At 40.2% G+C, this 24,006-nt stretch overlaps 1 protein-coding gene across 5 annotated transcripts in view; it reads left to right on the forward strand.

The window, feature by feature from the left end:
• The window catches only part of LOC108157939 (laccase-1), an 83,966-nt gene extending 63,556 nt beyond the window's left edge, over window positions 1–20,410 (forward strand). The window contains exons 2-8 of one of the 5 annotated variants that reach the window (XM_033390887.1): window positions 46–535; window positions 1,375–2,135; window positions 5,231–5,415; window positions 5,959–6,154; window positions 6,204–6,416; window positions 6,474–6,704; window positions 6,771–7,724. In XM_033390887.1, the coding sequence (XP_033246778.1) occupies window positions 46–535; window positions 1,375–2,135; window positions 5,231–5,415; window positions 5,959–6,154; window positions 6,204–6,416; window positions 6,474–6,704; window positions 6,771–6,919 (2,225 nt within the window). In that variant the 3' untranslated portion in view covers window positions 6,920–7,724. Of the gene's footprint in view, window positions 1–45; window positions 536–1,374; window positions 2,136–5,230; window positions 5,416–5,958; window positions 6,155–6,203; window positions 6,417–6,473; window positions 6,705–6,770; window positions 7,725–18,443; window positions 18,640–18,814 lie in introns of those variants that run through there. The other 4 variants (XM_033390890.1, XM_033390889.1, XM_033390886.1 and 1 more) reach the window with 4 other exon arrangements.
• The last annotated feature ends 3,596 nt before the right edge of the window (window positions 20,411–24,006 follow it).

Raw genomic sequence — 24,006 nt, forward strand, 5'->3', positions numbered from 1 at the left:
ATAAATTTATTTCAATTAAATTTTTTTTTCGTTGGTTTTTTTCAGACAGTCAATCGGACCTCACGCCCTCCGGCTCTTATTGGCAGCAGCACGTGGCCACACCCAGCAGCTCGACCCCCTTCGAATCGCCCTTCTATTCGGCAACACATGGCCTTGTACAGACCCACCCCTCTTTGAGTGCCGGGCATTCACGCCCTGTACCTCTGAATAGTAATAGTTTGGGGCCTGGAGTGCCTGTGGCAGGGGCTACCAGCGGTAACCCATCCTTGACCGCTGGTAGTGGCTATCTGAACTCCCGCGGAAGCCTGCCGAACTCCGCACGTTATCCAGTCAACAAGATCACCGGAACCGTAGTTGAGCCCAATCCAAAGTCACCATTCCGTCACTTAGATTTTTCTACAAGTGCGACTGCTGAACTGCGACGCAATCCTGCTCTTTCTGCGCCGGACGAATGTGCTCGTGCTTGTCGCGAAGGCGAACCGCCTAGAATATGCTACTATCACTTTACTTTGGAATACTACACCGTGCTGGGCGCGTAAGTACTGATCATAAAATAGTTAGTTCTTGATTTCTAATCACACCCACGATAAGGAATGATAGATTCTGGGATAGAAAATGTGTTCTACTCTTGCAGACTATGGTATTATGGTAACAGTTATATGATATGCATATTATCCGGTAATTATTAAATTTGGATTGGAAAGTCTGCCCTTTCTGTGCAGGTTCAGGTTGATACTCGTATCCCAAAAGTCTGGACATAGAATTTGGTTACTCATACTCTTATACATAAGTAATATGATATATAGGCGATGAACAAGAGGGAGGGAGGGTTGGATCGACAGCCGGAAATGTCTATGTCGACTCAGGTGCTGATGCTCATAAAAAATAAATATACGTATACTTTATGGGGTCGGAAACGGTTTCTTTTGGCTGTTATATACATATAAACGAATCTAAATCTAATACACGAATAACTAACGGATATACAAATTTTCTTTATTATGAAGCTTTTTGATGCCCTTGCAATAATGCTTCTTCGGAATATCGTTCTTACAAGTATGCCAGTTATTAGATACATACATATATTAGTTTTATCGGTCTATGTCGAAGTGTATATGTAAAAAAAAAAAATGTTAGAACAATATACCAATAAAGCTGCCATACGAGAATCCCTATAGCGTATTTGTGCTGAAGCATCCATCTCGTCAAAACCATAATACCATCTGCAAGTGAAAAGTGAACACTTATTAGTAGTTTCTATATTTAGTGGACAAAAAAAAAAATTGCTATAGGGTACTTTACAGTCAAAATATCAATTAGACCACTACATTTTCTTTAAGCTGTTTATTTTCTCTTTCTTATTCTTTCATACAGCGCTTGCCAGGTATGCACGCCAAACGCAACGAACACTGTTTGGAGTCATTGCCAATGTGTCTTAGCTGATGGCGTTGAGCGTGGAATACTTACAGCGAATCGCATGATACCTGGACCCAGCATTCAGGTGTGCGAAAACGATAAGGTTGTCATTGACGTGGAGAACCATATGGAGGGAATGGAAGTCACCATCCATTGGCACGGTATATGGCAACGTGGTTCGCAGTACTATGATGGCGTCCCATTCGTCACTCAGTGCCCAATTCAGCAAGGTAATACCTTCCGTTACCAGTGGACAGGAAATGCTGGCACACACTTCTGGCACGCCCACACAGGCCTTCAGAAACTGGATGGACTTTACGGAAGCGTTGTCGTACGTCAGCCGCCCTCTAGAGACCCAAACTCGCATCTATATGATTTCGATTTGACCACTCACATTATGCTTATCAGCGACTGGTTGCATGAGGATGCGGCAGAACGCTATCCTGGACGTCTGGCCGTCAACACAGGTCAAGATCCTGAATCAATGCTGATTAATGGCAAGGGTCAGTTCCGCGACCCCAACACTGGTTTCATGACCAATACACCGCTGGAAATATTTACTATTACACCAGGTCGTCGTTACCGTTTCCGTATGATAAATGCGTTTGCCTCCGTCTGTCCGGCTCAAGTGACGATCGAGGGTCATGGCATGACTGTGATTGCGACTGATGGTGAACCTGTTCATCCTGTTGACGTCAACACAATCATTTCTTTCTCAGGTACGTTAAGTTGTATATTAAAAAAAATGTTTCATATATGTTAGTTGACATATGTTAGGAAAAAAAAATTCCAAATGATTCAATTCAATCGAAGATAGAATTCGTAGAATCCGATCGTCTATTCATTTTCAGACTGTCACATAAAATAAATAAGCGAGCAGGAATGTTGTGAGTAGCAGCTAAGGCCGCGACGCTTCATTTAAAACTGAATCAGTATGGATCCGCTCCGCCAAAAGGCGCACACTGCAAGACGAAGAATTTGTGAGAAAGAAACAGAGAGAATTAGTAATCTAATCTAGATTCGGCAATCTGATAGATATGGTCTCTGATAATATTCTCCGTTTTTGGTTTTTTTGTACTGAATCAGTATGGATCCGCTCCGCCAAAAGGCGCACACTGCAAGACGAAGAATTTGTGAGAAAGAAACAGAGAGAATTAGTAATCTGATCTAGATTCGGCAATCTGATAGATATGGTCTCTGATGACATTTTCCGTTTTGGTTTTTTTGTATCATCAAAATTGTGGATGCAACAGATTTTCGTTATTTAAGGAGGCGGAAAGGGACGTGGAAAAGTTTCGAAATACATTTGTGACAGTGTGATATCGCAGGAGTCTGGATACAAAATTTGGTTGCTCTAACTTTTATAGTCCCTGAAAACAAGGCCTCAAACAAGACGGACGAACGGACAGACGGGTGGACAGACATGTCAGACAGACGGCTATATCGATTCGGCTATGGATCACCACTAATTTACTACTACGATACTCAAAAAGAGCAAAGGGTAAAAAGAATCGATCTTTTACCAGCAAAATAGCCAAATTTTACATTCTCAGCTCATGTACTCTATTGTATATGAATGAAAAATAATTCAAAATTATATTCCGCTGTGAACCGATCGGACTTTTTATACCCGATACTCAAAATGAGTATTGGGGTATATTAGATTTGTGGTAAAAGTGGATCTGTGTAACGTCCAGAAGGAATCGTTTCCGACCCCATAAAGTATATATATTCTTGATCAGCATCAATAGCCGAGTCGATTGAGCCCTGTCTGTCTGTCTGTCTGTCCGTCTGTCCGTCCGTCCGTCCGTCCGTCTGTCCGTCCCCTTCAGCGCCTAGTGCTCAAAGACTATAAGAGCTAGAGCAACGATGTGTTGGATCCAGACTTCTGTGATATGTCACTGCTACAAAAATATTTCAAAACTTCGCCCCGCCCACTTCCGCCCCCACAAAGGACGAAAATCTGTGGAATCCACATTTTTAAAGATACGATAAAACCGAAAACGCAGAATCGTAGAGGATGACTATATGTTCTAGAGTGTAAAATCTCAACCAGATCGTATAATTATTATAGCCAAAATCAAGAAAACAATTTCATTCTTTCTCGCTCTGTCTCTCTCTAACACACAGGTTTCATGGTCGGTTTTGCCAATTGCAAAATATGAGTTCAAGGATCTCAGAACCTATAAGAGCCAGAGCAACCAAATTTGGTATCCACACTCCTGTGATATCGGACCTTGACCGTTTTGTGTCCAAATTTCGCCACACCCCCTTTCGCCCCCGCAAAGGACAAAAATCTGGGGCATCCACAAATCTCAGAGACTATTAACGCTAGAGTAACCAAATTTGGTATCCGCACTTCTGTTAGATCTCACTATAAAACGTATATTTCACCCCCTTCCGCCCCCACAAAGGACGAAAATCTGTTGCATCCACAATATTGCACATTCGAGAAAACTAAAAACGCAGAATCATAGATAATGACCATATCTATCAGATTGCTGAATCTGGATCAGATCGGATCATTTTTGTAGCCAAAAGCAAGAAATCAATTTGCAGTGGCTACGCAGCGCCCGACGTCACGCTCAGACTGATTTTCTGTCTCTCTCGCACGCACTCTTTGTCGTGTCGTTTAATATTCGCGGCGTCTGCCGGAGGAGAGCCATACTGACTAAGTATCGGGTATAAATGTAGAGTTGCGGTCTCCGCAGCAACTCACAACGTTCCCCTTCGTTTTTGGTTGATTTGGGGCCTTCAAAATGTTTCATAATAATTTTGTTTGTTTTTGGTTTAATTTTTTAAAGAATTTTTAAGTCTGGTATATTTTTACTGTTTTTTTAGAGGTAGTGCTTCTTTTGCCACATAACTTAAGTACACTGCTCGTCAATAGGTTAGACGCACCCATTCTTGCATTAAAATTTGAATTATAACTTTTTATTTTTAAAGAACTGAAAAAAAGTTGATAAGTAAAAACCTTGGTTATTTAATGATTCTTCAAGTATGTTTTTTGAAAAAAAAGAGAAATTTCGCAAAATAATGTTTTTTTAAACAGTTTCTTAAAGCTGTGTTAAATAAGGTACTTTTTTCTTTGTCACTAGAATAGGCGCACTAAAACTAATTAATTTTTTGAAGGAATAGTAGCTTATATTAAAATTTAATTTAGATATTGTAAATCTTAGATTTTTTAGAATAAGAAAAAAAAAATGCAGTAAATATTTTTGACCATTAATACATGCACAACAGTGAATAAAACAGACATTTGACAAATTCAGCTACAGATCTTACCCAAACACTTTGTAGCTTAAGCTTATAGTCTACAAAATATTAAACTTTCAAATTTAAAATTTTTGATGGTATATTTTTCCAAAAATGTTGGAAAAAATATTGTTAAATGTTGTTAAGCCCCCAAATCTATCAGAAAAAGTTGGTTTGGTTCACAGCGGAAATGCAGTGTTGAGTAGTGTAATCAGTCAATGTCCTGGTGTCCTTGGGGTATTTAAATTAGTCAATATATACTCGTTGAAGTTTTAACTATCTATCTGATTGGTCGTGTGTGTTTGTATATACATATATTTACCTATGTATGTATATACATGCATGCATTAGATGTATGTACAAATTGCCTTTCACTTTTCTGACCGTTTCGAACAGCATTCCATTTTGCAGGTAAGCAGAAATACTAGCTAGCTCAGACATAATCAGCATCAACATAAAATCATCATCGAGTTCCTATAGTATAGAATATTTTACTATATATACTCAAAAACAACTGATAGCAACAATAACTTTTCTCTGCATTAACTTGTAATTTAAGGCGAGCGATACGATTTCGTTATCACTGCGGATCAGCCCGTAGGTGCATATTGGATACAATTACGTGGCCTTGGTGAGTGCGGCATCCGTCGTGCTCAACAGCTTGCCATTCTTCGATACGCCCGTGGTCCATATCAGCCTGCGTCGGCGCCCCCAACATACGATGTAGGAATACCTCAGGGCGTGGTAAGTACCCATAACATGGTTTAATTTTACTAAAGTTGGATATTTTGGTAATTTGTTGATCAATATTGGGGTTATGGGGTTGTATAGAATTGTGTATAGAATATCTTAGTATAAATATGTAGGTAGTTCCTTGTTGACTTTTAAATATATAGACGGGCACTGACTAAATAATCTGATACCATATACACAGTAATTATTATTATTTATATTATTTAAAAAAAAAAATCAATTAAATACACTGGGTTACGAAAATTATTATGTAAATAAGTATTTTGCAACGTTTAAATCATGTATGCATATAAATTTCCCTATCTTTGGCCAATACAAATGAGAGACAACTACTGTAGAAAGGAAATTAAAAATAGATCGCACTTAAAATATAATGTAATATGTAATATCTTTCTATATTCTTTTTTTCAAAATCTCAACCGTGTAAAATACCGACACTTTCAAATCGACTTAACTGTTTCTTATTGCACCTGTAAATAAAAAAACAACACAAATAATTGTAAAACTTTACGAACGACAAATACGACAAAAAAGGTCATGAATCCTCTGGATGCTCAATGCAACCGTCAACGGAACGACGCCATATGCGTAAGTCAACTGAAAAACGCCCTTGAAATAGATCGTGGCATTTTGGCAGAGAAGCCAGACGTGAAGATTTTTCTACCGTTCCGATTCTTCGTATACCGTGCGGAGGATCTTTTCCAGCCAAACACATATAATAGATTTTTGGGTAAGAAATACAAGAGCTAAATTGAACGATCTAATTAAACAAATTACAGTGGCACCCACGGGAGATCATGTGATTTCGCTTATCGACGAAATCTCCTACCTATCTGCACCAGCGCCACTCACATCGCAGTATAATGATATTAACCCAGAACAATTCTGCAACGGCGATAATCGACCAGCCGACTGTGGTCCGAACTGCATGTGCACTCATAAGATCGATATACCGCTTAATGCTATTGTGGAAGTTGTTTTGGTGGACGAAGGTAAGTAGCTCTAATAAATGCCTTAAGATTTTGTTTGTCACACTTTGTTTTTTGTAGTGCAACAACCAAACTTGTCGCATCCATTTCACTTGCACGGATACGGGTTCAGTGTTATTGGAATTGGCCGATCGCCCGATTCGTCAGTAAAGAAAATTAACTTAAAGCACGCGTTAGACTTAGACAGACGGGGACTTTTACACAGACAGTATAATTTGCCACCGACTAAGGATACGATTGCGGTGCCAAACAATGGCTATGTCGTGCTCCGTTTTAGGGCCGACAATCCCGGTAAGTTTTTTGGTTATGGTAAACATTGCTATGCAAAAAAAACTAATGATGCGTTCTTTTCTTCAGGCTTTTGGCTTTTTCACTGTCATTTTCTATTCCACATCGTTATTGGTATGAATTTAATTTTGCAGGTCGGCACTAACGCTGATCTGCCACCCGTGCCTCCAGGTTTTCCTACATGTGGCGATCACACCCCACCCATACCCATAAATTAGGCAATGCCACATACATGCCAGCAACACCCAAAAAGACCAAGTTTAATGCTGCTGCTCATCTAACTGAAACACGACACTACAAAATTATACATGTAAACTTTAAACAAACACGACACCTACTGATTGTATAGTGTGTACAAACCTTCCAAACATATTTGTACCTGTATATGAATGCAGATACACATCTGTATGTATGTATATATAAGCACATTATCCTAAAAAAAGCACTGCCAGCGTCCAATTGTATGATAATGCCAACATTCGGTAAAATTTTGACTATTCCTACTTATTCCCACACTGGTGCATTAATTCATATGTGTACATATGTATAGGTACATATGTAGGTATATAACGTTTTCTGTATACATTACCAGCTCCAGCGAAAAGATACCTGTCCTTCTTGTATAAAATGCCTTTTAATGCATAGTGTGCATAATTCGCTCGCCATCTGCAAATGCACTAATTAATTTGCATACTTATGTACATAAGTGTGTACATTTTTTGTATTCCCCTGAATGTTTGAAATGACTGCAAGCATCCGAATAATTTCATTACTTTCTGCAGATCAAACCGTGTTCACTATATTATAAACTAGTAGCTTTTTCAATGTTTAGCTAATGACCTTTTTAAAATATGTACATATATATATATATATAGGTATAGGTATATACATGCACTTGTATGTTCGCGTGTATATACCTTTCCTGCTGGTGCCTAATCGTTCAACACCTGAATAGCATTTGATGCAAAATGAAATAATATCGTTTTGTATTCAAAATATTTCGTCTATGTAAGTTGTATTTATATACATATGTATGTATACATATCAATTAAACAATAATTCTATTAATTCTTAATGTATATACAATTTTTATATAAATAAAATATATATAATGCTTAAACTAAATGTACTTATAACACTTCGAGGAACACGTCTTATGCACCTTTGATCGTCTTGCAGATGACATATACATACATACATACATATATGCACACATACATTAGTATATACTGCATAGAAGCAATTAGGGCTCGCCCACGCTCCTAGCTGAAAGAGAAGAAAGCTAAAATGTACTGAAGAGGCTTTCAAAATTTAGATCTGAGCTTTTGTAAGCCATAATGAGTTTGGTTGGGTGCGCAGGCTGTCAGCTGGTTTGAAAGGTAATCTGGTACCTACATATGTGTCCGTCTGTATCTATTAAACTATTATTTGCGGTTAACAATTATCCAAACGAATTGTTACACACATTTTTATACCCGATACTCAAAATGAGTATTGGGGTATATTAGATTTGTGGTAAAAGTGGATGTGTGTAACGTCCAAAAGGAATCGTTTCCGACCCCATAAAGTATATATATTCTTGATCAGCATCAATAGCCGAGTCGATTGAGCCATGTCTGTCTGTCCGTCTGTCCGTCCGTCCGTCTGTCCGTCTGTCCGTCTGTACGTCTGTCCGTCTGTCCGTCCCCTTCAGCGCCTAGTGCTCAAAGACTATAAGAGCGAGAGCAACGATGTTTTGGATCCAGACTTCTGTGATATGTCACTGCTACAAGAATATTTCAAAACTTTGCCCCGCCCACTTCCGCCCCCACAAAGGACGAAAATCTGTGGCATCCACAATTTCGACGATACGAGAAAACTAAAAACGCAGAATCGTAGAAGATGACTATATTTTCTAGAGTGCAAAATCTGAACCAGATCGTATAATTATTATAGCCAGAATCAAGAAAACAATTTCATTTTTTCTCGCCCTGTCTCTCTCTAACACACACGTAGCATAGCCGGCTTTGCTTAGAGTAAAACATTAGCGCCTAGATCTCAGAGACTATAAAAGCTAGAGCAACCAAATTTGGTATCCACACTCCTAATATATCGGACCGAGACGAGTTTGTTTCAAAATTTCGCCCCACCCCCTTCCGCCCCCACAAAGGACGAAAATCTGTTGCATCCACAATATTGAGGATACGAGAAAACTAAAAACGCAGAATCATAGATAATGATCATATATATCAGATTGCTGAATCTGGATCAGATCAGATCATTTTTATAGCCAAAAGGAACAAATCAATTTGCACTGGCCACGCAGCACCCGACGTCACGCTCAGACTGATTTTCTGTCTCTCTCGCACGCACTCCTTGTCGTGTCGTTTAATATTAGCGGCGTCTGCCGGAGGAGAGCCATACTGACTTAGTATCGGGTATAACTGTAGAGTTGCGGTGTCCGCAGCAACTCACAACGTTCCCCCTCGTTATATTATGACTACGAAAATCATTTGTCGGACTGGCTGGATCGGACATCTGTGTCTAAGTAAACCAGTTGTTCTAAAAAAAATTCTTTATTTTTTAATATAATAACCCAAAATGTTCTAAATTGTGTAATATGTTTGGACCACTATATCATATGGTTGCCATAGGAAGAAAATATTGAAATCCGCTCTCAGCTTGCTGATAAGAAGAAACATGTTTGATCGATCAATCAAAGCTGAGCTGATCTGAGCGAGCTTTTTAAGTTTTTGCTTAGCTAAGTCAGCAATGTGCCCACTTGCACCGGTGCTGTACGTTTGTTTTTTCGGAGCTTTCAAATTTTCAGCTCGGCTTTCAGCTAGAGGTTGCGGGAGCCCTAATGTTTATTTTTAATGTACGGCTTAAGCACTTTGAACTTGTCTGAATATATAGTCGAATTTGGTAATAATTAAAAGATTTGGTTAGGTTAGGAGATGGATGAGAGATGGATGGCAGGTTATTGGGAAACCTGACACACTTGGGATGGGTCGGCCGGTGGATTTGTTTCGCTGGCGCGTGAAGTTTATTCTTATCCATCCGGACATTCTTATAAAGTTTGCGACTCTTCTTGAACGTATTGTAGATATTTCTGCATTTTCATTAATGAGAGCATGGCAGGAGCAGAAAAGCAACTCATCTCTGCAGCTTCGGCATAATTTATTGTAGGGTGCACCCCAAAATTTTAGACAATGTCCTGTGATTAAGCGCATGATTGCCGACAGTTCAGTGCAATGCTCGCCGAGCATGACGCTCTTTGTTTTCTTTCGTAGTGACTAGACATGTTCTTGTTTTGCACTCCGCATTTTCTTTTAATTTGCCTGAACAGTTTTTGTTTTACTAAAAAAATATTTTAGCTCCCTATTTAAATATGAAATCATCAAACAATCTATCCATTAATAAAGGTTATTACCAAAACCACAGTTGGGGGTACCACCAAAGCGACAATGTTTTTATCTCACGGCTTGCCCCACACCTCATGTCAAATGATGCAAAGCAATATAACAGCCGTTTAATTTAAGCCGTTTACATTTATTTATATTATTCCAAAGAAATAGCTTTCCTTAAGATATGCATCTAACTCAATTCAAAACCTTTTGCTCTGGCAAAATTTTGGCAGCTTATTTGGTTGTGAAAGATTATAAGACTAAGCTGAAGAATAGGACCTCGTAATTCTCCCCAATCAAAATCAGCCCAAAGTTCCATCCTCATCTTCCCGTTCTACTTCCACAGATACAAAAAACTACCTTCTTCTCTTGCAGTAACTTATCAGAACTCTAGAGATTTACGCAGTAAGCTCAGCAGCTTGCGTTTACCGAGCCCTTTAGAAACTACCGTTCGACTCAAACTTCTGGTTTTGATTACAGTGGACTCAAACTTCACGTCGTAAAATTTTCCGAGTCCAGGGTCAACAAGGACTGCAATTCCTGTATGTAAAACTGATTCTTCACGCCTTTGCTATCTTCACTACATGCTCGTATATTCCGCCGTCTTCGGAAATCTTATAATAAGAGCAGTACCTGTTCGCTATAAAAACTGTTTTTCGTCGCTAGCAGATAAAGATTATATGATAGTTTTTTGTGCCTTCAACTTGCCAATTGAAAATACTTCACAAAAGTACAATTGTATTTCAAAACTTCGACCTGCCCACTTCCGCCCCCACAAAGGACGAAAATCTGTGGCATCCGCAGATCTCAGAGATTATTAGACCTGACTGTAGAGCTCTCACTGTTACAAAACTATTTGTAATTTTTCACTGCAGAACTCACTGTTACAAGTGTGTTTCAAAATACCGCCCCAACCCCTTCCGCCAACACAAAGGACGAAAATCTGTGGCAACCACGATTTTGAAGATAGGGGAAAATTAAAAACGCACAATCATAGAGAATGGCCATATCTACCAGATTGCCGAATCTTGCCGAATCCGAATCAGATTGGATTATTATTACAGAAAAAAGTAACAAATCAATTTGCAGTGGCTACGCAGCGCCCGTCGACACGTTCTGACTGATTTTTTTGTCTCTCTCGCACGCACTCTTTGTCGTTTAATGTAGCCATACTGACTATGTATCGGGTACAAATGTAGAGTTGCGGTCGCAGCAGCAACTCACAACGTTCCCCATCGTTTACAATGTGTTTGACACAGTTTTTGATTATTTTGTCTAGCTCTCTTGTCCGATTAGATCTGGAAAGCCCCCTTGGTTCACTGCTGCTCCCGTTCTCACATTCCGCAAGATTTCATCGTTTTCAAAACGAAAACATTTTCTCGACGAAATTAACGAATGAAATGATAAAACTAAACAAATCTGAATTACAAAGGGAAAAAATTAATGACTTATTGATGCGTTAAAATTAAACCTGGCACCATTACCAGGTCAATATAGCTCGTGACTTCTTTATAAATAATCTTTTCTTAACCAACCGTAATTTTTTTTCGGAAATAATTAGTGAGGACAAAAGCTCTTTTAGCTTTTGTGAGAACAGCGGATGCAGCCTGATTTGGTTATCGGATCTTTGGCAGCACAGACTTTGCTCGTAAAATGCGCGTAATAGTACATCCGTGTAAGGACAGCTATTTCCCGCCACATTTAATTCAAAATGTTAATGCAACAAATAAATTGTTTGAACATTAGCAATTTAATTTTCAATATGCATGCTATTCTCACAGCTAGTCAGACGTGTTAAATATACAGGTGTTGTATCTAAGATGTCTTAATCTTCCTAAATCGCTCACTTTCTGCCGTCGCTTTGCTTTAAAACAAGCAATTGAAAAAATAAAGGCATTTGTATCACGCTCTATATTTTCGAAGCAACCATGTCAGCTGTTTCTGTTTTTCCAGAATCCATGAGAAAATTAAACAACAAAAACAAAACTTAATCCGCAAAAGTAAGTGAAATCCGGAGCCTGCCTGTTTATTAGATTTCAAGAAGTTGGATCTCGTTATTGTCTATCTCGCTATGTAATACCTCGGACAAATTTCTCCGTTCTTAACTTTAAAAGCTCTAAGAATTACCTACCAAGATACAGGATACGTGTTTCCCAGAACCCTAAATAGTTTTACTGCCTCGTAAACATTAATCATAGACCACACACCCATCCTCGCTATCATTTCTTAATACGTCGGCAAATAATATCAGGAAATTGCCGATCTCTTTGTGCATTTTTTCTAAACCACCAGTTCTCAGCAAAGGTTTATAAGGTGGCGATCAAATATCATAATTTTATTAGAGTTCACCTCTTTCATCATTAAAAGCTTACAAGGAAACTTACAGACGGATGTTACTTACACCGATCTCAGTAATGCATTTGACTCTGTAAACCACTCCCTTCTTGCACAAAAACTTGACATTTTAAAGTTTATTTCCCCACTTGATGGAGCCGTTATTAAATATCAACGTCCAATATATTTAAATCCAGCCCTTGCCAACTCATCTGCTACGACATTGCCTTCTATGCCTTGGAGAGACGTTACGCATATTAGACTACTTACTAAGTTCTGGGACATCTTGCTGGGCTTCTACTAAAAATCTGGTACCATCTTGTGATAGTCAAGGTGGGACATGTGTTAATAAATAAAAGAGAAATGGGTCAATGTTAAGAAGAAACTTCAAGAAAACTCGAAAGAATTCCAGCGTCTGGATAAATAGATCAAACATGAGATCACACGTCTAGATGAGGATCTCATCAACAAGTGGAAAATCGTCTCGAAGTTCGGCTCGAAGATCGCAACCGTCAATTGGAATTTGGTGTTCCTGCCAACAACATGGCAATGACGGCACTACAACATTTGGCGTTTTCGGATGGCATTTCAAAGGATGGTGCTTCATCTGCAATAAAACAAGACAAGATCCCAGGAGCTGAACACTTCCCCACAGAGAATAATGGACGCGATATTTGGAAATCGCAAAATCAGATGCGTAATGGATAGAAGTGAATATGGTATTTATACCCGATATTCAAAATGAGTTTAGGGGTATATTAGATTTGTGGTGAAAGTGGATGTATGTAACGTCCAGAAGGAAGCGTTTCCGACCCCATAAAGTACATATATTCTTTATCAGCATCAATAGCCGTCTGTCCGCCCCTATGAGTGCCTATTGCCCAGAGACTAGAAGAGCTAGAGCAACGACATTTTGCATCCAGTCTTCTGTGATATGTCACTGTTACAAGTGTATTTGAAAAGACTAAAATCTCTGGCATCCACAATTTTAAAGATGCGAGAAAATTAAAAACGCACAGTGATAGAAAACGAACATATATACCAGATTGCCGAAATGTTATCAGATGGGACTACTGTTATAGCCAAAAGTAATAAATCAATTTTCGCTCGCTACGCAGCGCCCGACGACACGTTCAGGCAGATTTTCTGTCTCTTTCGCAAACACTTTTTGTCGCTCAATGTACGCGCCGTCTTCCGGGGAGAGCCATACTGACTAAGTATAAATGTACAGTTGCGGTCGCGGCAGCAACTCACAACATTCCCCCTCGTTTTGTACTGTTTTTTTTTTAGCCGTGTATCTTATACCTATTTTCAACTTGGCAATTCTGAAAAGCAGATAAATGCAGAGCCATACTTCTTTGGTAGCATGCATAGTTTTGCGATAGTCCTTGTGGTGATCTCAGTAGAAGTTTTGAGCTTCGCTACCCAGAGAACGCAATCTTTTCCGTCGATCAGCTTTGCCAATTTCCCCAGTGGCCACTTGAGGGGTGGCAAGCTCTCGTTCTTTACAAGGATCACGTCGATGACGGTAAGACCGGGTTTCTCAGTTTTCCATTTAAACATCTCCTGAATAAGGGTGAGGTACTCCTCCCGGCAGCGGAACCAGAACGTCTGCTGAAGGAAGTTGACCTGCTGCAAGCGATCGAGACTATTGAAATTCAGTCCGGTCACATCTGGTGGTGCGAATGTACGAATAGGCGCCATTCCCAATAAATGCGCAGGTGTTTGCACGTCTAAGTCGGCGGGATGCTCAAAAATGGGAAGCAATGGTCTTTAGTTCACTATCGCAGTGATATGGCACACGAGTGTTCTGAAGTCAGCGAAGCACAGCGAGAAACTGGAAGTGATGTTTGGCTGTCGTCACCGCAGCCACCCAGAGCCCACCAAAGTGAGGATAGCGCGGGGGAATGAAGCGCCAGTGGCTGTGTTCCACTACGCAAAACTCCTGAACTGCTTCCAGATGCTTTTCGTCGAGAAAAAGCTTCTTCACCTATTCTAACTCGTTCTTAGCTGCCACAAAGTTAGTCGCGTTATCAGACCAACTCTCCCTGGGCCGACTGCGAGTGAGAATGAATCGCTTGAGTGCGATAAATCCTGCTCTAGCTCCAAGTGCACGGCAGTGCAATGTAGCATTTGATGGGTCTCGTTCACACCTTACTCAAACAAACGGACTACAAAAATCCACGCCTGTAACAGCAAAGGCGAAAGACGGGTTTACTCGCTCCTTCGACAGTTAAGCCATGATATGTTGAAGTAGAAGCAGTGATCTACGACATTTGCAACTGTCTTATGTCCTCCAGTCGGTCGATACTCATGGCGAATAAGTGCAAGCAATGGGCGAGGTGCAGCATGCAAATTCCGCTCATGGAAATGCACAATTACAACATCTGTGACGGGAAGAATGACTGGATGCCGCGCATTGAAATCAAGTGATAAATTTGAAAGTTGGCCTCCGACGCGCAACAATCCATGCTCATCCAGAAACGGTGCAAGCGAAGAAATCGAGCTCGAAGACTGCGCCTGCTCTCCGTCACGAAGGGCCTTATAGTCAGTTCACAAATGCACTCTCTGAATTGAACGAAGAAGTATCCGTGTGCCACCAACGAAGTCAGCCACTGTTAATCCCGGGGATATGGTGCGCTGTAGAAGTTTAAAAACGTATCCATTGCACAAAGCTGTTGTGGAGCTAGGCGAAATAAAGAAACTTTCAGATAATAATTAAAGGTGCTGTATCTCACTGATCAATTGAGAAAATAGCGCCACATAACTCTATCTTGGGCACCGTCAAAACCTTAGGAGGGCGACACGCGTCTAGGCTGGCGTCACAGAACCCGTGAACCACCCAAATCTAAAATGCTGAGGGATTGAAAAATGTACGCAGAAGGTTATCCAGGTTATCTCATTCCATTGAAGCTGCTCTTTCCAGACCAGCTGATGGAAAATCTTTGCCTGTGGAATGACAGGCTCAACATAGAGCGCTTTGTCGGCGTTGACGACAACTGTGTGGCGTTTGTAACTTTGCAACCAACTCCCGACATAAAAATTAAAAGCCAAAACTTCTGAGCCAATTGCGAATCACGCTTTTTCTCCAGAGCATCGCCTGCGTCTTTGACCCTCAACTTTTTAAAACCCTCAGATTGGCAGGTGCGGTATCAGTCAAGGGACGGAGGTTATACACAGATAACTCTTTAATACGCTGCAAACCCAGAATGTCAATAACGTGCGCCTGAAATATTAAACGCTTGTAATTAAATCGTTTGCTTAATAAATCTAGCGCGATGGGATAGCTGGCCTGGTCAAATTCTAGTGACGAGATCGTGTTTAGAGCTGGCCCTTTCAGGAAGGATCGTAGGTAGTAGTTTTTCCACATTAAGTTAAATCAGGATCCTTGTCAATAATGAAGGAAAACATGCTCCAAATAGAGGAATAATGCGCGTAGCCCCCACTCAATTCCGAAAGCTTCAACTCCGGATCAAGGGAGCATTGTGGACTGCCGCTTGTTAAATTCCTTCTTTATGCTTATTTCCAGCATGACCATGCACTCGTCGAACTCCTCTCTTAAGAGATTCCCAATCTTATCGAGATCGATCCTTTCTAGGGCACTTTAGGAAACTCCAGGTCAATAACCGGTGAATAACCTCGAACAGCTGGAAATGAGCTACACAATCGATCGAAAAGTTCGAACACACCGGCTTTGCCGTTTAAAGACCAGCAGCGAGAATTGAAACAGCAACAATGGGATACACTCAGAGCGCCAAAATCGAAATGAAACAACAGCAAACAGAAGGTAAAGCATTTGACGCGAGAACCGTTACTGTTGCTTGTACACAACCGCCGAGCCGAGGCGGATTTACGCGAATTCGCCAACGAAAAATTTTTGTTATAATTATTTATGATTTTTATCACGTCGGGGGATCACCAAATGTTGAGCCACTGAGCTTCTTCGGAAGCGTAAATCAATTGATTGAAATCATCACAACAGAAAATATTCGATTAGGTAATTTTTGTTGTTTTTGCTTCTATCGGTTTAGATATGTTTTGTGCCTGGCCGATGGGCTTCTTTCACAGCTCTCGTCGGATAACGAAAGTCGAGAAGGAGCGATGCAGAAAGTAAGAGCGCAAGGCAGAAGCAAACAAGTGATAACATGCGAGATATGCTTCTCTTTATGCTGCCACGGGAAGGCGTTAAGCCGAATAACTATGTCTAACTATGAAATAATCAGGAAGGTTCCGACTTTCACTTTCACAAAAATTCTCCGATTTAACTTTGAAAACATATAAATTGGTGGTTCAGTTCTCACAAAAGCAACGTCTCTCCGTTTTTAAAACAGAAACATTTTCCTCGCTGAAATTAAAAGTAAACGGCTTTTTATACAAAAAAATAAATTTTAATTCCAAAAGGAAAAAAATAGATGACTTAATTATGCATTAAAATAAATTTGTCAGCATTACCAGGGCAATTCAGCATATGCCTTCTTTATAAATATTTTTTTGCAACCCAACCTCAAAATTGGATCGGAAATAATTTGTAAGGCAACAACTCTTTTAGTTTTCGTGCGATCAGCCGGCACAGCCTGATTTGGTTATCGGAACGTTATGGAAAGACAGGTCTTTCTAGCCACATTAAATTCAAAATGTAGGTGCAGCAAATTAATTATTTGACTTTTCGCAATTTTATATATTGAATAATATTGAAATGCATGCTGTTACTCACAGTTCGTCAGATATGTTGAGTACATATGTAGGTGTTGCATCAAAGATGTCTTGATCTTCTTAAATCGCGCTCTTTCTGCCGTCGTTTTGCTTCAAAACAAGCAATTGAGAAAATAAAGTCATTTTTATCAGCTGTTTTTGTTTGCCGAAACATATCGCTAAAAAATATTTGTGAAAATTGAAGCACCTGAAAACGCAACGTTTTGGCTTAAACAGTAAAATGCAAAAGTAAGTGAAATACGGAACCTGTCTTAATAAAATAGTTTTCCAAGAATGAAACAAACCTTTTATGATGGACTTGGAACTTGTTATATAGAAAATTAATCATTTTATTTTCTTAGGCGTGGCGTGGCGAAAGCTTATAAATACAGCTTGAAATCAATCTTTAAATCTTATATTATGGGAAGTATTGAGTTTCCCATCGTCAACAATTTTAATCTATTTTCCTCAAAATGGTAACTTTAAAAACGTAAGAAAAGACAGGACAATAATTTTTATGTTTTCGATATCTATTTCAGTATATTTTTAAATACAATATTATCAACCTCCTTAATTATATTGCCATACTATTTTATTAGTAGGAATACTGTTGTACATGTACAGAGTGTTAAAATGTGCTATGTAGAAATGGATGCTCAAAACCCATGTCTGACAGCTCGGCTTGGGCCCCATGCGTTAGGTTAGGTAAAGTCGTTAGCTGGGGAGAGGGACAAGCCACGCCATCTCACTTGGGTCTGTTATTGTCCATGGTGATGCCCCATGGGCTTAAGCGCCATTTCTCTGCCTATACCGTGGGGAGCAACATGTTGCGGTTTAAAACCGTCCCATCTAGTAGCCTGGATTTATTTCGACAAGATTCCAGGATCCCTTGAGAAATGGGGCCCCAAAAACCCGAATTCTATGGTTCCCAAGGGCCGAGAATTGGCAGAAGAAGTGTGAAATCAATTCCTACTCTTCCTCGTTCCGATAACTTCTCATAACAAATCATTGTGAGAGAATTATCAAAAGTAATTAAGAGAAGTATATCAGAATTTATAGTACATAGCATAGCAACTATTTATCATTTATTCACAAAAAGCTTTTAGAAGGAATTTATCTTGTTTTTAGTACTACCATATGCAAATTCGCGACTGTGTATTTATGCCTTTTCTTATTATTAATAAATAAGGGCCAGTACATAGGCTAATCAACATAAATTCTTACTAATACTATTAATAGTATGACATTTATTGTTTTTATTTAAAATAAATATCATATGAATTAAGGCAAAGAAATGCTCATATATCTTAAAAATTTATCATATTCACAGATTCTCAACCCACTTGATGCTATTTGTGACCGTAAACGACAAGATGCGATTTGCGTTTCAAACTTAAAAAATGCAAAAAAGGTCGATAAGGGCGTTTTAGTCGAGCGGCCAGATGTGAAAATCTTTTTACCTTTCAGATTTTTTGTGTATGAACCAAAAACTCTCTTCATACCAAATACATACAACAGGTTCTTAGGTATGTTTTATTATCTATATGGTTTTTTAATGACTAACTTGTTTCAGTGACTAATATGTTCCTTTTCGTTTAATTACACATACCTATCTTTGAATTTAAAAAATAATGCTATATAAACGCTTTAATGGGTATTAACAAAAAAAACAACACTATCAACTCTCACCGTTTCTCACAGTTGTGCCTAGTGGTGATCATCTGACATCTCTGGTCGATGAAATATCGTACATATCACCGCCGGCACCACCTCTTTCACAAATCGATGATGTACCATCAGAATATTTCTGCAACGGTGACAATCGGCCTCCAAACTGTGGGCCCAACTGCGAATGCACGCATATGGTCGATATACCTCTCGGAGCGATCGTCGAGGTCGTTTTGGTAGATGAAGTGCAGCAGGTTAATCTGAGCCACCCCTTCCATTTGCATGGCACTGCCTTCTATGTCGTAGGACTTGGGCGCTCGCCGGACAAGTCAATAAAAAAAATCAACCTGAAACATGCTTTAGAGTTGGACCGAATGGGAATGCTTGAGCGTGATTTCTCAAAGCCGCCACTTAAGGACACGATAGCTGTGCCCAATAATGGATATGTTGTTATGCGGTTTCGAGCTGATAACCCAGGCTATTGGCTTTTCCATTGTCATTTCCTTTTCCACATCGTCATTGGCATGAACTTGATCTTCCATATCGGCACGCAAGCTGACCTACCGCCAGTACCACCTCGATTTCCCACGTGCGGCGACCATGTACCACCCGTAACTTGGTACTAGCAGCTGAAAAAGTAGTTCATAATCACCCTAGTATACTCTGTGCTTTTACTTTTCAACCCTAAGTTACTTATGTATGTATTTATTAACTGTTTGCCTTAGCTTAACTTACGTTTAGTCCGAATTCATAATACGCAGTAGAAAAGAAATTAAATATTCAGTCTGGAAATACTGAGTATCTCGCATATTTATGTACATATGTATTTATGTAAATTCTGTCTGTGTTTACTTTGTAAATTAGACAGCTGAACGCGATGCAATAAAACTTTCTTATAAACAGAAATTAACAGCAACAGTTAAGACATCCGCACTGACCAGTTCCATTTTATAGTCGCTTCCGACGCTGATCATCTCGTATCGCTTATCGATGAGGTGTCTTATGTGTCGCCACCATCGCCAATGCTTTCACAGTACAACGACATACCTGAGGAGTACTACTGTAACGGGGATAATCGACCATCCGACTGTGGCGAAAACTGTCAATGTACTCACAAGATCGATATACCACTTAATGCAATCGTCGAGGTTGTTCTGGTCGATGAAGTTCAGCAGATAAATATTAGCCATCCATTTCATTTACATGGTACGTCATTTTATGTAATTGGCCTTGGACGCTCCCCTGACGAACACATCAAGCGAATGAACTTAAAACATGCACTGGATCTCGATCAACGCGGTATGCTTGAAAGGCGATATCAGAAACCCTCGTTAAAGGATACAGTTGCTGTACCAAATAATGGATATGCTGTTTTGCGCTTTCGTGCTGACAATCCTGGATTCTGGCTTTTTCATTGTCATTTCCAATATCACATTGTAATTGGCATGAACTTGGTCTTTCAAATTGGTACTCTTAATGATTTGCCTCCTGTGCCGCCTAACTTCCCGCGGTGTGGTAATCATCTACCCCCGATAACGTCCAACAGCGAATGGTAGTAACATTTGCCAGTCCCAAGTGGACCTAGTCGACTGGATTTCTTAGCATAAATTATCTATCTGAATATATGTATGTGTAGCGTATGGCTGAGAGCCAATATTTTTATTTTTTTTTTTTTTTCATGTGGAAAATTTGTATTTTATTGTAAACAAGTTTACTGCTACCTTTCGTGGCAACTTAATCTAGTTTTACATAATATTTTTAACGCCATCAAAATCAGTTTATTAAATAAAAAGCAAAAACTTTATCAATTAACAAATAAAATATCTTGCAATATTTAATAAGTGTTGATTTTTGGATTATTTTGAAATACGCTTTATGATCTTATATGTACTGTTTTTTGCACGTTGTGACGCCCAGCGCCACAAATATTTATTAAATTCAAAGAATAGGGCAAGCCCTGCCTTCCGGGTGAGACAGTACCACTGCCCCATCGTCGGCACACTACTTACTGTTCTAGCAAAATGTAACCGTATCACAAAATACAACGGGAACGCTCCCAACTGAGCCTCGACACCATTCTCCTCTATCGGACCGTACACTTCTGCAACCTTGGTCACCACCCGGTAAAGACCCTGAAGGAAAACACAAACGCTAGTACATCTCCCAATTTTGTACGTGTAACAACAATAAAGACAAATACTTTCTGGTATCGCTTATTCCTCGGCTTATTATTAAGCAACAATCGAAATATTTCTGTAAACCTCGCCCAAGATGCCAGAGCTTTTTACAATAGTAATAAAGAGTGATACACTTGGATAAGGCAAGCGAGCCGATCTCGACCCATAAATAGGGGACAAAAAAGGTCTGTTCTCAAACTATATCAAGCGGTAACTGACTAGTGCAGGCGTAGCTACTGACGGCTTAGCGACGGCATCAGCTCCTGGTATGAGCTCGAGGATTCTCGCTAGAGGCCGCTTCAGCGGAGGGAAGTTCTCGTCCTTAAGAAGAACGAAATCATTGACGTAAAGCTTAGGATTCCGTGTGCGCCACATCGTTCTTACTTGAAGACTGGTTAAATAAGAGACTCACGCTAGAAAATGCCTGGAAGTGAGTACATCGAGATCTGCAGGGTTCTCTGAAAGAGGAAATAATGGCCTTAAATTAATGGTTGCACAGATATTGCAAGCGAGAGTGCGCTGCTCATCAAATACAAGAAAGCGAGGATCCAAGGGCAAGTCGATGATGTTTAGCAAGCTTGACTGCTTTGAAGTCGACCGCCTGTTTTATTGTTCTGCTATTACCTGACAATTAGTAAAAATCGCATCTAGAGCCCTCTGGACCGGAGTGAACGTACATATAATTTAATTTGGAAAAAGTCTTCCGAATTTTCAATTGTGATAGACCTATTTCAGGCTGAGGAAAGTTCAGTCACGTCCAGGGGTCAATGCACAAGAAATTTGGTAGAAATGGATGGAACGGTAAGGGCGACGACGGGGTTGGCAATATGTAGAGTGGATAGATCGGAGCTTGGGCGAGCGTTGCTAGCGGCGTGTGTCGAATGGTGTATGTGGACGTGGAGTGGGGTGGTGCCTCGGCTCTTGGAAATGACTTAGGCGGCTAATATTATTTAAACAGTCGGATACTTTATTATTAACAATTTTAGCACTCTCTTATGTTCTTAGATTGGCACAACGTCTGTGCTTGGGGCCGGGTTCCTTCGTAAGTGTCTTCTGGTTCCGGCTGGCGTCTATTTATACGCCTGCTATTACTGTGTCAGCGAGGCCGGGAGTGTGCTCCGCGCAGGGCTCGCATTTCACAGTACCGGCGATCGTCTGTTGACCCAGTTTCGCTTTCCTATGACCGTGGGATTCGTCTTTTGGTGATCCAGCTGGTTTCGCTGTTGGTAATCGTCGTGAGCTGCCGCGGTGTCGGCTTCTCGTGGTCGACGAACCCGGAAATTTCACCTGATCGGTCGCTTAGTACGGAGTGGCGGAAGTCCAAATGACCGGGTCTGGTACTTCGAACCTTATGTATTGTGGGCGTTCTATGTGTGTAGAGTGTAGTCTTAAAATTAAACGGTGTACAGGGTAAATAGAGTTTGGAGGTGCTTTAATGATATATTGTTATCTTATTCGGTATTGGAGGAGGCGTTGTAGCGGACCCTTTTGGGTTCGTTACAGCATGCAATGTGCAACGTAGTGAGCTGCTGAAAGGTGAAGAGCTTCGGCAGGGGCACGCGCTTGTTCCGGTATTGTTTCAGTTGTGAGATGGGATGGGTTAGAGGAAGAAGCCGCTTCTCTATCTGCTCGCCTAAATATATAACCCCATTGAGATTCGCGTGCAAAATCAATTCAAATAGAAAAAAAAAACAAAAAAAAAAGAGAACTCTTAGCATGCAGACTTTTGTCATGTGGCGCAAGATTTAAGCGCGACCACCATTGCCCTCCATGATCGCTAAATTCCAAAATAAGTGTGAATAGTGCGAGCCAAAAAAAAGTCTACCTGGTCTACTTCTGCATGTCCACGAAACGACGCATGACCCCACCAAGTAATTGTTCTAGCAGGAATTCATACTAATGCCCATAGCTTATTTTATTTATTCTAACAATTTTATCCATCTAATTGGTGTTTTGTGTCTAATTTTTAAGGTGAACTCATAATAGAACTTGGTAATTAATGTGTAATGTATAAAATGTAGAGTATAAAGTATTTGGCTTATCCTAAATATTGGTTATAATAATTAATAATATATGAGGAAAGATAAGGGGGTTGTTCAGGCCAGCAGCAAATGATTGCCGCGCACTGTGCCAACTCCGTGCGTTCCGGTCCCAACTCGCTCTCGTGCGCTCGGAGGAACGCTCGGAAGATCTCCACAATCCACACGGCGCTCACCGCAGCATAAAGCATAGATTATAAGGCTTAGAGTTTAGTTACGTTTTCACCTCCGTTTCAACCGGTCGACCTACCGCGCGAATCCCCAAACAAATACACACACCTACATATATATAGTTAAATATGCGACACTCGAGTTGAAGTTTTAAAAAAGATTTATTTATTTACTTAAACTTAGCGTACAATTGTTAGTTAGTTTCCCCGACGATGACTAAGGTCAGATGTCTTAAACGGAATTAACTTGGGTGAATTCTCCGACGGTGTCGCGATTGACGTTTGTCTTGAACAGAATTGAACTGCCTACTTAGATGTAGACTATTTATATTACGATGCTCGGATTGGGATTCGGAGGCGTTGGCTTCGGCTTCGGTGATGGAGTACGTGACTCGATCGATGTGTGGGAAAGGCGGCTGTATGTGCCTCGATCGGTATGTGGGAAAGGCGGCTTTTGATGAAAGGCTTCCGCTGCGTATGATCGGTGTTGCATTACTTGGGGGTGGCTGAGAATATGGCCTCCTTGGTTTTGTGCCCAATTCTGATTGGTGAGCTAGGATGTCGTGGTTCTTGAGAATCGATTAGTAATTGATCTCTGGAGGGTGGCGTGATTCTAGTGCGGCTGGATACGCGGCATCTATTGTTTTATGTTCGACTCCTAGCCTAGGGTGTTTGTTTACATTGCCGGCTATCGGCTACAAGTGGTCCACTTCGAGCGTGGGATTGTTTATGGGATTCGACGCTGAGGGTGTTGGATTGTTTATAGTATGTGGGTGCAGGGTAACAGACATAGATAAGGGTATGCGCAGCATGGACTATAGATATGTCACTATATATAT

The sequence above is a fragment of the Drosophila miranda genome, chromosome 3 (assembly GCF_003369915.1).
Source record: "Drosophila miranda strain MSH22 chromosome 3, D.miranda_PacBio2.1, whole genome shotgun sequence".
NCBI classification, from domain to species: Eukaryota; Metazoa; Arthropoda; class Insecta; order Diptera; family Drosophilidae; genus Drosophila; species Drosophila miranda.